Below are 19,133 nucleotides of genomic sequence, written 5' to 3' on the forward strand. Positions count from 1 at the left end.
TACTTGGCACTCATATCGGTGTGTTGAAGAACTTGTTTATCAAGTGAAGAAATTCCAGAAATAAATGAGACGTTTCGGTCAATACCTGACCTTCATCAGTCCCAGGATAGAGGAGATCTGTCTGGCAGCGCTCTGTGTGGGAGTCTGCAGTATTCACTGCTAAGACAGGAAGCGGTCATAGCAAGTCAGCAATTCTACCACATACAGTGGGGCAAAAAAGTATTTAGTCAGTCAGCAATAGTGCCAGTTCCACCACTTAAAAAGATGAGAGGCGTCTGTAATTTACATCATAGGTAGACCTCAACTATGGGAGACAAACTGAGAAAAAAAAATCCAGAAAATCACATTGTCTGTTTTTTTAACATTTTATTTGCATATTATGGTGGAAAATAAGTATTTGGTCAGAAACAAACAATCAAGATTTCTGGCTCTCACAGACCTGTAACTTCTTCTTTAAGAGTCTCCTCTTTCCTCCACTCATTACCTGTAGTAATGGCACCTGTTTAATCTTGTTATCAGTATAAAAAGACACCTGTGCACACCCTCAAATAGTCTGACTCCAAACTCCACTATGGTGAAGACCAAAGAGCTGTCAAAGGACACCAGAAACAAAATTGTAGCCCTGCACCAGGCTGGGAAGACTGAATCTGCAATAGCCAACCAGCTTGGAGTGAAGAAATCAACAGTGTGAGCAATAATTAGAAAATGGAAGACATACAAGACCACTGATAATCTCCCTCAATCTGGGGCTCCACGCAAAATCCCACCCCGTGGGGTCAGAATGATCACAAGAACGGTGAGCAAAAATCCCAGAACCACGCGGGGGGACCTAGTGAATGAACTGCAGAGAGCTGGGATGAATGTAACAAGGCCTACCATAAGTAACACACTACGCCACCATGGACTCAGATCCTGCAGTGCCAGACGTGTCCCACTGCTTAAGCCAGTACATGTCCAGGCCCGTCTGAAGTTTGCTAGAGAGCATTTGGATGATCCAGAGGAGTTTTGGGAGAATGTCCTATGGTCTGATGAAACCAAACTGGAACTGTTTGGTAGAAACACAACTTGTCGTGTTTGGAGGAAAAAGAATACTGAGTTGCATCCATCAAACACCATACCTACTGTAAAGCATGGTGGTGGAAACATCATGCTTTGGGGCTGTTTCTCTGCAAAGGGGCCAGGACGACTGATCCGGGTACATGAAAGAATGAATGGGGCCATGTATCGTGAGATTTTGAGTGCAAACCTCCTTCCATCAGCAAGGGCATTGAAGATGAAACGTGGCTGGGTCTTTCAACATGACAATGATCCAAAGCACACCGCCCAGGCAACGAAGGAGTGGCTTCGTAAGAAGCATTTCAAGGTCCTGGAGTGGCCTAGCCAGTCTCCAGATCTCAACCCTATAGAAAACCTTTGGAGGGAGTTGAAAGTCCGTGTTGTCAAGCGAAAAGCCAAAAACATCACTGCTCTAGAGGAGATCTGCATGGAGGAAGGGCCAACATACCAACAACAGTGTGTGGCAACCTTGTGAAGACTTACAGAAAACCTTTGACCTTTGTCATTGCCAACAAAGGATATATTACAAAGTATTGAGATGAAATTTTGTCTCTGACCAAATACTTATTTTCCACCATAATATGCAAATAAAATGTTAAAAAAACAGACAATGTGATTTTCTGGATTTTTTTTTCTCAGTTTGTCTCCCATAGTTGAGGTCTACCTATGATGTAAATTACAGACGCCTCTCATCTTTTTAAGTGGTGGAACTTGCACTATTGCTGACTGACTAAATACTTTTTTGCTCCACTGTACATGCGATCTGATCATCACCTCTATGTAGCAGAGCTTATCAAATTGTGCCAGCTTTTAGTCTCCCATGGAGGCTATTGAAACAGCAAAAATTAAAAAAAAATGTGTTGAAAAATATTAAAAAAAAAAAAAATAAAAGTTTAAATCACCCCCCTTTCGCCCCATTCAAAATAAAACAATAAAATAAAATCAAACCTATACATATTTCATATGGCCACGCTTTTTGTAAGTGCATTGAGTAGCAAGGTGGATTGCAGCTGAGGGGAAAAAGAAAAAAAAATCTTTAAATCTTCAGCTTAGGGAGTGTGAACGAGCTGATTGTGACCTGAGCCTAAAGGCCCCTTCACATTAAGCGACGCTGCAGCGATACCGACAACGATCCGGATCGCTGCAGCATCGCTGTTTGGTCGCTGGAGAGCTGTCACACAGACCGCTCTCCAGCGACCAACGATGCCGGTAACCAGGGTAAACATCGGGTAACTAAGCGCAGGGCCGTGCTTAGTAACCCGATGTTTACCCTGGTTACCATCCTAAAAGTTAAAAAAACAAACACTACATACTTACCTACCGCTGTCTGTCCCCGGCGCTGTGCTTCTCTGTACTGGCTGTGAGCACAGCGGCCGGAAAGCAGAGCGGTGACGTCACCGCTCTGCTTTCCGGCTGACCGACGCTCACAGCCAGTACAGGAGGAGTGCAGAGCACAGCGCCGGGGACAGACAGCGGTAGGTAAGTATGTACTGTTTGTTTTTTTTACTTTTAGGATGGTAACCAGGGTAAACATCGGATTACTAAGCGCGGCCCTGCGCTTAGTTACCCAATGTTTACCCTGGTTACCAGTGAAGACATCGCTGGATCGGTGTCACACACGCCGATCCAGCGATGTCTGCAGGGAGTCCAGCGACGAAATAAAGTTCTGGACTTTCTTCAGCGACCAACGATCTCCCAGCAGGGGCCTGATCGTTGGTCGCTGTCACACATAACGATTTTATTAACGATATCGTTGCTACGTCACAAAAAGCAACAATATCGTTAACAATATCGTTATGTGTGAAGGTACCTTTAGTGTGAGTGGCGGTAAGTGTGACTTGTGATTCAGTGAAGAGGTATTTGGAAAGCCTTTAACAAATACCTGTGTGAATTGGTGTGAATTGCTATATTGGGAGTAGCCATATTCACAAGGGGTTAACTTAGGGTGGGGGCTTATAATCAGGGGTTTATAAGGGGCAGCTGTTTGGGGCTCAAGTCCTTTTTGTCAGTGCATTGAGCAGCAAGGTGGATTGCAGCTGAAGGGAAAAAGAAAAAAAATCTTTAAATTTTCAGCTTAGCGAGTGTGAACAAGCTGAGTGTGACCTGAGCGTAAGTGTGAACGGCGGTAAGTGTGACTTGTGACTCAGTGATTTTGGATTCAGGGAGTTTCCAAGGGAGGAATTACTGAATTGCTGTCTGTGTTTTATTGATACTTGGCATTTATTTTTTTTTGCTTTTTTATTTAATGGTTCTGTCTGGTGCAATCCCCATTAGGCAATGTGCTCCACTATTGTTAGTGCCATCCAGTGCACATCTTGCCACATGTATGCAGTCCTTGATCAGCCGGTCAAGGGTGCATACTGCTGTGTGAGATGTGAGCACGTTGTGAATTTGGAAGCCCAGATTCTGGATCTAAATATGCAGCTGGCAACATTGAGATCCATTGACAACATGGAAAGGAGTCTTCTGCTCACTGAGCAGATGCTCAATGGGATAGATGAGGTGGGGGATGGTAGGATGGAGCTGCAGGACGGTGAAGTAGCAAGCTGGGTGACAGAAGGACAGGTAAAGGGCAGAGTGCCAGGGAGGCTAGTCCTGATCTGGCACACCCCAATAAGTTTGCTAAGTTGGCAGATAGGGGGGTGCCAGTACAGGGGTATCACTGCTGCAGCCAGTCATGTCCTCTGAAAGCCGGAGGAGTGACTGCTCCAGTAAGGAGGGAAATAGGAGAGCAGGGCAGGCCAGACAGGTGCTGGTAGAGGGGGACTCAATTATTAGGGGAACAGATAGGGCAATCTGTGACAAAGACAGGGATCGTCAAAAGGTGTGCTGCCTACCTGACGTTCGAGTCCGACACATCACTGATCGGGTGGACAGATTACTGGGAGGGGCTGGTGAGGACCCAGCGGTCATGGTGCACATTGGCACAAATGACAAAGTTAGAGGTAGGTGGAAGGTCCTTAAAGATGATTTCAGGGAATTAGGCTGCAAGCTGAAAGTAAGGACCTACAACGTAGTATTTTCTGAAATACTGCCTGTAACACGTGCCACGCCAGAAAGGCAACGGGAGATTAGGGAGGTTAATAAGTGGCTCAAGAATTGGTGTAGGAAGGAGGGGTTTGTGTTCCTGCAGAACTGGGCCGACTTCTCAGTTGGCTACAGGCTCTATGCTCAGGACGGGCTGCACCTCAATGGGGAGGGTGCAGCTGTGTTGGGGGAGAAAATGGCTAGAAGGTTGGAGGAATGTTTAAACTAGGGATTGGGGGGAGGGTATTCGTTTTATAGGAGGGGAAGATAGTGCAGATAGAGACCTGGGCACAAATAAGGAAGATGGAAGTTGCGGTGGCATGGGGGGTGGGGTTAGAACAGTTAATAATTTAAGAAAGAATAGAGGTACAGAGAGGAACATCAAGTGCATGTATACTAATGCCAGAAGCCTTGCCAACAAAATGGACGAATTAGAATTAATGTTGTTGGAGCATAATTATGACATTGGTGGGGATATCTGAAACATGGCTGGATGAGAGCTATGACTGGGCTGTTAACTTGCAGGGTTATAGTCTGTTCAGAAATGACTGAATGGATAGGCGAGGAGGAGGGGTGTGTCTATATGAAATATCGTCCTTAAAACCCATCCGGTCTGATAATATAGGTGAATCTAATGAAAATGTAGAGTCCCTGTGGGTGGAAATAAGGGGAGGGGGAAAAAATAATAAATTACTGATAGGGGTTTGTTATAAATCTCCAAAAATAATGGAAGCAATCGAGAATATCCTCGTAAAGCAGATAGATGAAGCTGCGACTCAAGGAGAAGTCATTATTATGGGGGACTTCAACTACCCCGAAATAGATTGGGGAACAGAAACCTGCAGTTCCAGCAAAGGTAATCGGTTTTTGACAACTATGAGAGACAATTACCTTTCACAACTGGTTCAGGACCCAACAAGAAGGGGGGCACTGCTAGACCTAATATTAACCAACAGGCCAGACCGCATATCAGATATAAGAGTTGGGGGTCACTTGGGGAATAGTGATCACAAAATAATAAGTTTTCATGTATCCTTTAATAAGATGTGTAGTAGAGGGGTTTCACGGACACTAAACTTCAGGAGGGCAAATTTCCAATGGATGAGAGAGGATCTTGGTGCAATTAACTGGGACAATATCCTGAGACATAAAAATACACAAAGAAAATGGGAGAAATTTATTAGCATCCTGGATAGGACCTGTGCACAGTATATACCGTATGGGAATAAACATACTAGAAATAGGAGGAAACCAATATGGCTAAATAGAGCTGTAAGGGGCACAATAAGTGACAAAAAGAAAGGATTTAGAGAATTAAAGGAAGTAGGTAGTGATGACGATGAGGCATTAAATTAATACAAAAAATTAAATAAATTCTGTAAAAAGCAAATCAAGGCAGCGAAGATTGAGACAGAGAGATTCATTGCCAGAGAGAGTAAAAATAATCCCAAAATATTCTTTAACTACGTAAATAGTAAGAAGCTAAAAAATGATAGTGTTGGCCCCATTAAAAATAGTCTGGGTGAAATGGTGGATGAGGATGAGGAAAAAGCCAATATGCTAAATGACTTTTTTTCATCAGTATTTACACAAGAAAATCCCATGGCAGACAAAATGACTAGTGATAAAAATTCCCCATTAAATGTCCCCTGCTTAACCCGGCAGGAAGTACGTCGGCGTCTAAAAATCACTAAAATTGACAAATCTCCGGGCCCGGATGGGATACACCCCCAAGTACCGCAGGAATGAAGTACAGTCATTGATAGACCATTATTTTTAATCTTTAAAGACTCCATAATAACAGGGTCTGTACCACAGGACTGGTGTATAGCAAATGTGGTGCCAATATTCAAAAAGGGGACAAAAACTGAACTCCTTAATTATAGGCTAGTAAGCTTAACCTCTTCTGTGGGTAAAATACTGGAGGGCATTCTAAGGGATGCTATACTGGAGTATCATGACCCAGAATCAGCATGGGTTTACTAGGGACCGTTCATGTCAGACTATTCTGATCAGCTTCTATGAAGAGGTAAATTCTGGACTGGACCAAGTGAACCCAGTGGATGTAGTGTATATGGACTTTTCAAAAGCTTGATACATAAAATGAGAATAATGTGGATAGTGGAAAATATGTGTAAGTGGGTTAAGAGCTGGCTCAGGGATAGGAAACAAAGGGTGGTTATTAATGGAGCACACTCGGACTGGGTCGCGGTTAGCAGTGGGGTACCACAGGGATCAGTATTGGGCCCTCTTCTTTTTAACATATTCATTAATGACCTTGTAGGGGGCATTCAGAGCAGAATTTCAATATTTGTAGATGACACTAAACTCTGCAGGGTAATCAATACAGAGGAGGACAATTTTATATTACAGGATGATTTATGTAAACTAGAAGCTTGGGCTGATAAATGGCAAATGAGCTTTAATGGGGATAAATGTAAGGTCATGCACTTGGGTAGAAGTAATCTACTATATAATTGTCTAAGGGTCACTTCCGTCTTTCTGTCTGTCTGTCTGTCCTTCTGTCTGTCACGGATATTCATTGGTCGTGGCCTCTGTCTGTCATGGAATCCAAGTCGCTGATTGGTTGTGGCAAAACAGTCACGACCAATCAGCGACGGGCACAGTCAGGAAGAAAATGGCCACTCCTTCATCCCGGCAGTCACTGCACGGCGCCCGCATACTCCCCTCCAGTCACCGCTCACATAGGGTTAATGCCGGCGGTAATGGACCGCGTTACACCGCGGGTAACTCACTCCGTTACCGCCGCTATTATCCCTGTGTGACCAAGTTTTTACTATTGATGCTGCCTATGCAGCGTCAATAGTAAAAAGATCTAATGTTAAAAATAATAAAAAATCATCATATACTCACCCTCCGGCGCCTTTCCCGCTCTTCGCAACGTTCCCGTGCTAAGGATGGTATGCAACAAGGACCTTCCATGACGTCACGGTCATGTGACCGTGACGTCATCACAGGTCCTGCGCGCCTGCGCGAGAAGGACCTTCCATAACGTCATGGTCATGTGATCGCGACGTCATGACAGGTCCTGCACGACTACGTGCAGCTGGCGACAGAACTATAAGGGGCCGCCCTCGGATCGGAAGGTGAGTATATGTTTATTTTTTATTTTTTAACCTCTGACATACGTGGCTGGGCAATATACTACGTAGCTGGGCTCTATGCTACGTCGCTGTGCAATATACTGCGTGGCTCTGTGCTGTATACTACGTCACTGGGCAATATACTACGTAACTGGGCAATATACTACATGACTGGGCAATATACTACGTGGCTGGGCAATATACTACGTAGCTGGGCAATATAGTGCGTGACTGGGCAATATACTACGTGACTGGGCAATATACTACGTAGTTGGACAATATACTACGTAGCTGGGCAATATAGTGGTTGACTGGGCAATATACTACGTGACTGGGCAATATACTACGTAGCTGGGCAATATAGTACGTGACTGGGCAATATACTACGTGGGCTGTGCAATATACTAGGTGAATGGGCAATATAGTTCGTGGCTGGCCATTATACTATGTGACTGGACAATATACTACGTGGCTGGGCAATATACTACGTGGCTGAGCAATATACTACGTAGCTGGGCAATATACTACGTGACTGGGCAATATACTAAATAGCTGGGCAATCTACTACGTGGCTGGGCAATATGCTACGTAGCTGGGCAATATAGTGGTTGACTGGGCAATATACTATGTGGCTGGGCAATATACTACGTGGTTGGGCAATATACTACGTAGCTGGGCAATATAGTGCGTGACTGGGCAATATACTATGTGACTGGGCAACATACTACAAGGCTGGGCAATATACTACGTAGCTGGGCAATATAGTGCATGACTGGGCAATATAATATGTGACTGGGCAATATACTACATAGCTGGGCAATATAGTATGTGACTGGGCAATATGCTACGTAACTGGGGAATATACTACGTGGCTGTGCAATATACTACGTAGCTGGGCAATATAGTGCGTGACTGGGCAATATAGTATGTGACTGGGCAATATACCACGTGGCTGGGCAATATACTACGTAGCTGGGCAATATAGTACGTGACTGGGTAATATACTACGTAACTGGAAAATATACTGCCTAGCTGGGCAATATAGTACGTGACTGGGCAATATACTACGTGGGCTGTGCAATATAGTAGATGACTGGGCAATATACTACGTAACTGGGCAATATAGTATGTGGCTGGGCAGTATGCTCTCTTCTGTATACTACGTCGCTGGGCAATATACTATGGCTGGGCAATATACTACGTGACTGGGCAATATACTACGTGACTGGGCAATATACTACGTGACTGCGCAATATACTACGTAGCTGGGCAATATAGTACGTGACTGGGCAATATACTACGTGGGCTGTGCTGTATACTACGTAGCTGGGCAATATAGTGGTTGACTGGGCAATATACTACGCGACAGGGCAATATACTACGCAGCTGGGCAATATACTACGTGACTGGGCAATATACTACGTGGGCTGTGCAATATACTACGTGACTGGGCAATATAGTTCGTGACTGGCCATTATACTATGTGACTGTGCAATATACTACGTGGCTGGGCAATATACTACGTGGCTGGGCAATATACTATGTGGCTGAGCAATATACTACGTAGCTGGGCAATATACTAAATAGCTGGGCAATCTACTACATGGCTGGGCAATATACTACGTAGCTGGGCAATATAGTGGTTGACTGGGCAATATACTATGTGGCTGGGCAATATACTACGTAGCTGGGCAATATAGTACGTGACTGGGCAACATACTACGTGACTGGGCAATATACTACGAGGCTGGGCAACATACTACGTAGCTGGGCAATATAGTGCGTGACCGGGCAATATACTATGTGACTGGGCAACATACTACAAGGCTGGGCAATATACTACGTAGCTGGGCAATATAGTGCATGACTGGGCAATATAATATGTGACTGGGCAATATACTACATAGCTGGGCAATATAGTATGTGACTGGGCAATATGCTACGTAACTGGGCAATCTACTACGTGGCTGTGCAATATACTACGTAGCTGGGCAATATAGTGGTTGACTGGGCAATATACTACGTGACTGCACAATATACTACGTAGCTGGGCAATATAGTACGTGACTGGGCAATATACTACGTGTTCTGTGCTGTATACTACATCGCTGGGCAATATACTACGTAACTGGACAATATACTACGTGGCTGGGCAATATGCTCTGTGCCGTATACTACGTCGCTGGGCAATATACTACGTGGCTGTGCAATATACTACGTGACTGGGCAATATACTACATGGCTGGGCAATATACTATGTGGGCTGTGCAATATACTACGTGACTGGGCAATATACTACGTGGCTGGGCAATATACTACGAGGACATGCATATTCTGGAATACCCGATGCGTTAGAATCGGGCCACCATCTAGTAAAATGTATAACTACAGTTAGGTCCATATATATTTGGACAGAGACAACATTTTTCTAATTTTGGTTATAGACATTACCGCAATGAATTTTAAACAAAACAATTCAGATGCAGTTGAAGTTCAGACTTTCAGCTTTCATTTGAGGGTATCCACATTAAAATTGGATGAAGGGTTTAGGAGTTTAAGCTCCTTAACATGTGCCACCCTGTTTTTAAAGGGACTAAAAGTAATTGGACAATTGACTCCAAGGCTATTTCATGGACAGGTGAGGGCAATCCCTTCGTTATGTCATTCACAATTAAGCAGATAAAAGGCCTGGAGTTGATTTGAGGTGTGGTGCTTGCATTTGGAAGGTTTTGCTATGAAGTAAACATGCAGTCAAAGGAGCTCTCCATGCAGGTGAAACAAGCCATCCTTAAGCTGCGAAAACAGAAAAAACCCATCTGAGAAATTGCTACAATATTAGGAGTGGCAAAATCAACAGTTTGGTACATCCTGAGAAAGAAAGAAAGCACTGGTGAACTCATCAATGCAAAAAGACCTGGGTGCCCACGGAAGACAACAGTGGTGGATGATCGCAGAATAATCTCCATGGTGAAGAGAAAACCCTTCACAACAGCCAACCAAGTGACCAACACTCTCCAGGAGGTAGGCGTATCAATATCCAAATCTACCATAAAGAGAAGACTGCATGAAAGTAAATACAGAGGGTTCACTGCACGGTGCAAGCCACTCATAAGCATCAAGAATAAAAAGGCTAGACTGGACTTTGCTAAAAAACATCTAAAAAAGCCAGCACAGTTCTGGAAGAACATTCTTTGGACAGATGAAACCAAGATCAACCTCTACCAGAATGATAGAAAGAGAAAAGTATGGCGAAGGATTGGTACAGCTCTTGATCCAAAGCATACCACATCATCTGTAAAACACGGCGGAGGCAGTGGGATGGCTTGGGCATGTATGGCTGCCAGTGGCACTGGGTCACTAGTGTTTATTTATGATGTGACACAGGACAGAAGTAGCCAAATGAATTCTGAGGCATTCAGAGACATACTGTGTGCTCAGATCCAGCCAAATGCAGCAAAACTGATTGGTCAACGTTTCACACTTCAGATGGACAATGACCCAAAATATAAAGCCAAAGCAACCCAGGAGTTTATTAAAGCAAAGAAGTGGAATATTCTTGAATGGCCAAGTCGGTCACCTGATCTCAACCCAATTGAGCATACATTTCACTTGTTAAAGACTAAACTTCAGACAGAAAGGCCCACAAACAAACAGCAACTGAAAACCACCGCAGTGAAGGCCTGGCAGAGCATCAAAAAGGAGGAAACAGCGTCTGGTGATGTCCATGAGTTGAAGACTTCAGGCAGTCATTGCCAACAAAGGGTTTTCAACCAAGTACTAAAAATGAATTTTTTATCTAAAATTAATGAACCTGTCCAATTACTTTTGGTCCCTTTAAAACCATGGTGACACATGTTAAGGAGCTGAAACTCCTAATCCCTTCATCCAATTTTAATGTGGATACCCTCAAATGAAAGCTAAAAGTCTGAACTTCAACTGCATCTGAATTGTTTTGTTTACAATTAATTGTGGGAATGTCAATAACCAAAATTAGAAAAATGTAGTCTCTGTCCAAATATATATGGACCTAACTGTATGTGCTTAATTCTAAAACTCTGGGCGAAACCATCAATGAAAAAGACCTGGGTGTATGGGTGGATGACAAACTCAAGTTCAGTGGCCAGTGTCAGGCAGCTGCTACAAAGGCAAATAAAATAACGGGATGCATTAAAAGAGGCATAGATGCTCATGAGGAGAACATAATTTTACCTCTAGACAAGTCACTAGTTCGACCACACTTAGAATTCTGTGCACAGTTCTGGTCTCTGGTGTATAAGAAAGATATAGCTGAACTAGAGCGGGTGCAGAGAAGAGCGACCAAGGTTATTAGAGGACTGGGGGGTCTGCAATATCAAGATAGGTTGTTACACTTGGGGCTATTTAGTTCGGAAAAATGAAGACTAAGGGGAGATCTCTTATTTTAATGTATAAATATATGAGGGGACAGTATAAAGACCTTTCTGATGATCTTTTTAATCATAGACCTAAGACAGGGACAAGGGGGCATCCTCTACGTCTGGAGGAAAGAGGGTTTAAGCATAATAACAGACGCGGGTTCTTTACTGTAAGAGCAGTGAGACTATGGAACTCTCAGCCGTATGATGTTGTAATGAGTGATTCATTACCTAAATTTAAGAGGGGATTGGATACTTTTCCTGAAAAGTATAATGTTACAGGGTATATACACTAGATTCCTTGATAGGGCGTTGATCCAGGGAACTAGTCTGATTGCCGTATGTGGAGTCGGGAAGGAATTTTTTTCCCCAAAGTGGAGCTTACTCTTTGCCACATGGGTTTTTTTTGCCTTCCTCTTGGATCAACATGTTAGGGCATGTTAGGTTAGGCTATGGGTTGAACTAGATGGACTTATAGTCTTCCTTCAACCTTAATAACTATGTTACTATATTTCTAAAAACATGGATTACACTGCGTTACAAATTTCAGGGAAGTTCTTGTCCCCTGAGAAAATGTTATTGTATCTTACAGATTTTGATATGCTGAACATGAATAAGTGCTCCAAAAGTCTGTATCACGTAAGGTTTTAACCCCTTCATAACCGGAGACTTTGTCTTTTTTACGTTTTCGTTTTTCGCTCCCCTCCTTTTCAGAACCGTAACTTTTTTATTTTTTCATCAATATGGCTGTGTGAGGGCTTGTTTTTTTGAGGGACGAGCTGACGTTTTTAATTATACCAATTTCGTGCAGATATGTTCTTTTGATTGCCTGCTATTGCATTTTAATGCAACGTCGTGGCGACCAAAAAAATGTAATTAGATTTTTTTTATCGCTATGCCGGTTAGCGATCATGTTAATTCTTTTTTTTTATTGATACATCGGGCGATTCTGAATGCGACGATACCAAATATTTTTAGGTTACAGGATACAGACTTTGGGAGCACATATTCGTGTTCAGCATATCAAAATCTATAAAATACAATAAAATTTTCTCAGGGGACAAGAACTTCCCTGAAATTTGTTGCGCAGTGTAATAAATAATTACAGTAATTGAAAGTAATAAATAATTATAATAGTAGTAATATAAATAATGATATAGCAGGGCAAATGGATGAAGTAGAGCAAATCAAGTACGGCAGAAATAGCATATTCTGAACATGGGCTAAATATTTGATACCATACCCATCAATATAAATTGCGGCAGATAAGAATAAATTAGGATCACTACTATAATAACAATAAACATACATTACTCTTTCCATCCACAATTACACATATCACACAGCATATACAATATATATGACTAATCAGTTACATTCATTTGCAGATGAGAGACCTTTAGCTGTTCATATATTTGCCCCATCAGTACTCACCATTTTATTCTCCTCTCCCTCATTAAGCACTGCATGATTTTCTGCCATTCCTTCATGTACCAGTATGAGTCTGTAAAACTGAGTATGGGAATGTGGCAAGTCTTAATCCCTTCTGATCTGGAAACTTTTCACTGCAAAACTTTTGTCTCCTGAAAGTACAGCCTCCAGATTTGCCTACACTCTTATTGGATCTTGTTTTTATATTGGGCACAAATATGTCCTTCAAATTATGTATTTGTATCTGCATATAAACACATTAGAAAATTATTTAAACTATATTTAAATTCTCTGCTTTCTCATTTCAATATATGTAAAAAATATAGATTCTAGATCCAAGTGACAAGGAGCAATATAAGTATTGTCACTGGTATAGAATAGAAAAATAAAGTGGCTGCTGTGTAAGCACTGAAAAAGAATTAATGAATTAATGATATCCAGGTATCACAGAAGATGATACTGGACTTTACTGCAGATATGTTGATGTAATTGTTTCCATATGCATTTTATTGGGAAAGTAATATGGGAAGTGGTGGGGATATAAAAGGGTGGGAGTGAGCAAACTTTCAATTAAAGAAATGAGAATAATGAAGGAAACAATGAATGAGGGAAAGTGAAAGATCAGTGGAGGACTATCTTACTTTCTACAACACTAATATTCAGAACTAAAACATGCAACACTGCATGAGACGGGCACATTGAGGCCGGGATCACACATGCGAGAAATACGTCCGAGTCTTGCATGGTAATACCCGGAATTGCCGCCGTCACTCAGGAGTGGAGCGTGAGGCTGCATAGCAATGCATGCAGCCGCACGCTCCGCTCCAGAGAGATGGTGGCAATGCCGGGTATTACCATACGAGACTTGGACGTATTTCTCGCATGTGTGATCCCGGCCTAAGAGTTTTTGTATTCACAACTAAATGTACTGCAGCATTTATATATTACTCGGCGGCACTAAAACAAAAGCTTGGTTATATGGGACACTATAAGTGCTTTTTCATATATCGCAGGGTCAAATTTTCTGCCCAGATTTGAACGCTGAAAATACAGTATGCATCAGCTACATTCACAGCGGCAGCAATGTGCATGAGATAATAATGCTACCTTACAAATGCTACAGAAAAGTCAGTTAGTCAATACTTGGGAAAAAAAATATATATATATATCGTAGCTGTTTTCGTTCTGACCCAATATCAGACATGACAGATCACCAGTGAGGCCAAATCAAGAAGTTACGCCCGTCAATTTATAATCGCGCTTGGAGACAAAGGACACCTCACACATATTCTGTGAGCAAGTTACTTTTATCTAATGTAATAGAGCAAGAGGCAATATTTTATACCATTTACAACAAATGTAACTCTCAATGTAATTCATGTAGCCCCCACCATCACCCAGGGTCATACTGACCTTTATTCTCTCACGTACCCAGGGCATGTTGTGGCTGACTATTGAGAACATACATGATAAGAAATGTAGTCTCCTTGAAGAGGAGACCATCAGACTACTGCATCAACAGATTCTAGTAATTCTAGCAATTAAAGGCAAAAGGCACTTAAAAGCAAACTATTAACTCTTCTATATCAATTTCCCCCTTTTGTAAATGGTATAACATCTGCCACCGGGTCAGCTGATGTCCACAAAGGAGCTACTGTCTCATGGGTCTAGTACCCACAAGGGGGGCTTTCTACCTGCTTCGCCCATCCACCCTCAGTGTGGACACTCACTTCCTCAGTCAGGAGTGGTTATCCGGGGCCTATGATACGCCACAGAAGGTTCAGCCTTAGGTAATACATATATTAGTGCTTTTACGGCTACATAAAACAATAAACAAAGCAACAAAATTTGCATACAAGTCTGTAAAATGCCAAAAATGATCCATCCCGCTAGGCTGCTAAGCCAATTGGCTGGATTTAAAAAGGAGTCTCTATATTGTATTAGTCTCATTAAGAGCCTTAAGGAACCTATAAAATCTGAGTCCAAGTCTCATTGTGCATGCAGTGGGGTGTTAGTAACTTCCTTGGCTCCTGGGGAAAGGCTAAGTACAGCATAGTCCTTGCAGATACTGGGCTGTGTGTACAGATCCAACAGTCCAGCAGTTTTTGTCATTCCACGTCTTTTATAAGAAAAGCAAGATGTTGAATAAGTTGTTGTCCTTGTCAACATTTAAAAGTTTATCCAGTGTCTCTGTAAGGTGCAAAAATCCTACCACTGCCAGCAAAGTGATTAGAACAACAGTCATTCTGCTGGTGAAAAGATCTTTTTGCAGTGATTGGCATGGATCCAGGTGGGCTTTCCCTCAAGTTTCTCTGAGGTGAATGTGGTCAGCTGGACTTTAAAAGGGGCCATCAAACCATGGGTTTAGGTTCCTTCTCACGTGTCTGTGTATGACCACCCAATCACCTGGATTCAGCTGATGTACGTCTGCACTGGCATTAGGATCTGGAATGGATGAAAACACATGTTTATGTACCACATTAAGTCTTTTCTGCAAGGCCTTGACATGGGCAGCTTAGGTACAAAGCCATTTTATTTATGATAGTTCAGGGCCGGGTTTTATTGGAGTGGAGATAAGGATTTAGTGGTGGGACTCATCACTCCCACACCAATTCTAGTATAGATTTAGCTTTAGGCTTAGCAAGCTCCCATCCAGCTTTGACCACTACAGGTGCTGCTGAGCATAGACATTAATCTCAGCACCTTACTCAGGCTCGTGCTATTCCTTTGGTTACTGTTGGCTCTTCAGCCAAGCCTATGGTAACCAGCAGTAGGCAGCAACGAGCAAACGTTCTGGAGACTAAGTCCAGAAGTCACACTACTGAGCATGCTTGTGATGTGGCGACGTCTTATTGGTGGTCGGTCGTTAGCTGCTCTGGTGATGTGGCAGCTCCAGATTGGCCTGCGTGCAAGGTCCTGTGCGACTGGATATGAACTGAACATATAAAAGGGTCTCAGAGGCGCATGCGGGTGTGCTAGTGTCAACCATGTTACATATGTGTATGAGTTATAGCAACATTGTTTTGCATGTTAGCATGTGCACAGGGTCAGCAGTAAGCCATTATAATTTCGGCACCTCCAGAGAGGAGTTTGTCTGAGAGAATTCAGTGCTGTTGTTTAGCCATTAGAATTCTGGAACCTCCAGAGAGGAATTGGCTGAGTGTTTTGGTTGGCTGTGTGACCACTGTTTGTGATTTACCCTGTGTGTGAGTTTCAATATCCTGTGAGGTTAGCAGGGATTGTGTTTAGTACCTGCTGTTACTGTGTGCAAGTGGCACAGCTCTACTGCAGAGCATCTTTTCTATTACTGTATGAGTGACACAGCTCTATTGCAGAGCATCTGTTCTGTTGCTGTGTGCAAGTGACACAGCCTTGTGTGTTTTTCACTGAGTGATATGTAACTCAGTGCAAGCTAGTTGTTGTTCTCTGTGTGTTCTGCTATTGTTCATATTAGCTGCAGTTTAACATCTCTGCACGGTGGACCCCTGTGTTGCAATTGCACTTTATCATTATATTTATTTACTGCAATCTACCAACCCCAACACGTGTTTTTGTAAGCACAGCACAGCAGTCACTTTTTCACTGACTTTGCGTGCACAATGCAGCTAGCCAATCAGGGTGCAGGAATCGCCCACAATGTCCTGACAGAATGACATTGGCTGCTGAAACCACGTTCCTCTGCATATAAATAGCATAGATCTTGTTTTAGCCTCATTTTGATACTGATACAGCACAGAGAGGCTGCTCCTGACGCTGCCACTGTTAGGCTGCCATCTCACTAGCAGTATTTGGTCAGTATTTTACATCAGTATTTGTAAGCCAAAACCAGGAGTGGAACAATTAGAGGAAAAGTATAATAGAAACGCATCACCACTTCTGTATTTATCACCCACTCCTGGTACTGACCCAATACTGCTAGTGTGAAGGCAGCCTTACTAGCAAGATTTCAGATATCTAGTTAGGCTGTTATATATCACTCAGTGTAGCTAGATAGTGTCCAGTGTGGCTGTAAAATTTACCTTCTGCAATTTTTTTGGGGGGTGGGGCATTACTGAGGTTTTCAGACAATCCAGCAGGTCACATGTCCTACAATTGTGTTGTGCACTGCTTTTATAGTGCTCCATGCAGAAGTATAGCATACTAATTAATATTATTTCAGAAGGTAAATGTGAAAAAGCCTGCTGTATCTCACATTTTAGCTAGTTAGGCGGTTGTATATCAGTCAGATGTAGGTAGTTAGTGTCCAGTGTGTCTGTTAAATTTACCTTCCAGCACTTTTCTCTTTTGGCCATACTGAGGTGCACAAACAAATCTATCAGGGCACGTGTTGTGCACTGCTTCTATTGTGATCCATGCACAAGTATAGCATTCTAATTCACATGTAGCTAGAGAAAAAATATTAAACACCCGGCTGTATCCCACCTTGTCATTTAGTGCTGTGGTGAAATAAAACTGTCTGCAGACCTAAGGCATATTAAAAAAATTTTTTAGTTTTTTCTGTTGCTAAATGTGAAACAGCCTGCTTTATCCCCCATAGTCATTTTATGGAAGTGATATAAACCTGTCTGCAGACCTAAGGCACATTAAAAAAATATTTAATTTTTCAGTTGCAAAAAATTAGACGACCCTCTGTATCACAGTTTGTCATTTGTTTGGGTTGAAATTAAGCTATAGAGTCCGGGCACAGTTTGTTTTTTCCAATTGAAGGCGATCAAGTTCTTAACTACTAATAGGACGTGTATGACAACAAATCTCAACGAAGGATGTATGCTGTCTAGATCTATAGAAAGTAAGGCAGACTCAGGAGTAAGCACAAAATCTCTGTTAAGAATTCTATTTATATATAGGGAAACCTGTTTCCATAGCGGTTTGATGTTAGGAATATATGAAGGAGATTTCCTGTATGCCCACAGGCTTTCCAACATAGAGGAGAATGTTTGCAGTTAATGTATGATAGCCTTATGGGGGTAAAATACCACATGACTAGTAGCTTGTAATAAGACTTGTGGAGAGAAAAAAGATAATTTGTGATTGATTGTCACTGTTTCATATGCTCATGCGCACTAAGTATGAACGTGCTAAAAGGGATTATAAATATAATATATATATTATATATACAGTGTATATATATATATATATTTATTACACTATGCTCCAAATTATTATGCAAATGATATTTTTCTCGGATTTTCCTAAATGGTCTGAGCAAATGACAGTCAGTCCAATAAAAATCATCACCCGTTAGATTATACATCGAATTTTATTGAAGAAACCTCCCAATGATGACAGTATAATCTCCAAAATGAATAAAAACTCAAAATGCACTGTTCCAAATTATTAGGCACAGTAGAATTTCTAAACATTTGATATGTTTTAAAGAACTGAAAATGCTCATTTGTGGAATTAGCAGCATTAGGAGGTCACATTCACTGAACAAAAGAGCTATTTAACTCTAAAACATCCTATCCGGCCTTGGTGCTTAAAGAACTGCAAATGCTCTTTTGTGGAATTTACAGCATTAGTAGGTCACATTCACAGAACAAAAAAGCTATGTAACTCTAAAACATCCTAACAGGCCTCGCAGTTCTTTAGGCACCAAGGCATGTTAGGATGTTTTAGAGTTAATATATAGCTTTTTTGTTCAGTGAATGTGACCTCCTAATGTTGCAAATTCCACAAATGAGCATTTGTTTGTTCTTTAAAACATATTAAATATTTAGAAATTCTACTGTGCCTAATAATACAATGTTACATGTTAACATAGGACCCATTCTTTGATATCACCTTCACAATTCTTGCATCCATTGAACTTGTGAGTTTTTGGAGACTTACTCCTTGTATTTCTTTGCATGAAGTCAGAATAGCTTCCCAGAGCTGCTGTTTTGAGTTTTTGAGTTTATCTCCTTTTATGCCCATAGCAGCCAATGATCCAGAGGTATTCTTTGCAGCATGAGATGGTGCATTGTCATGCATGAAGATGATTTTGCTCCTGAAGGCACATTACTGCTGTTTATACCATGGAAGAAACTTGTCAGTCAGGTACTCTATATATTTTGTCAAGGTCATTTTCACATCTTCAGGAACCTTAAAGGGCCCTGCCAGCTGTTTCTCCATGATTTCG

General features: G+C 42.0%; 1 protein-coding gene across 2 annotated transcripts in view; it reads right to left on the reverse strand.

Annotated features, from left to right (window-relative positions):
* LOC138638115 (probable cation-transporting ATPase 13A5) overlaps positions 1 to 13,123 on the reverse strand; it is a 371,860-nt gene extending 358,737 nt beyond the window's left edge. For both annotated transcript variants that reach the window (XM_069727135.1, XM_069727137.1), the window contains exon 1: positions 13,016 to 13,123. In XM_069727135.1, the coding sequence (XP_069583236.1) occupies positions 13,016 to 13,063 (48 nt within the window). In that variant the 5' untranslated portion in view covers positions 13,064 to 13,123. The remainder of the gene's footprint in view (positions 1 to 13,015) is intronic.
* Positions 13,124 to 19,133: the final 6,010 nt, after the last annotated feature.

Source organism: Ranitomeya imitator, chromosome 5 (genome assembly GCF_032444005.1).
Source record: "Ranitomeya imitator isolate aRanImi1 chromosome 5, aRanImi1.pri, whole genome shotgun sequence".
NCBI classification, from domain to species: domain Eukaryota; kingdom Metazoa; phylum Chordata; class Amphibia; order Anura; family Dendrobatidae; genus Ranitomeya; species Ranitomeya imitator.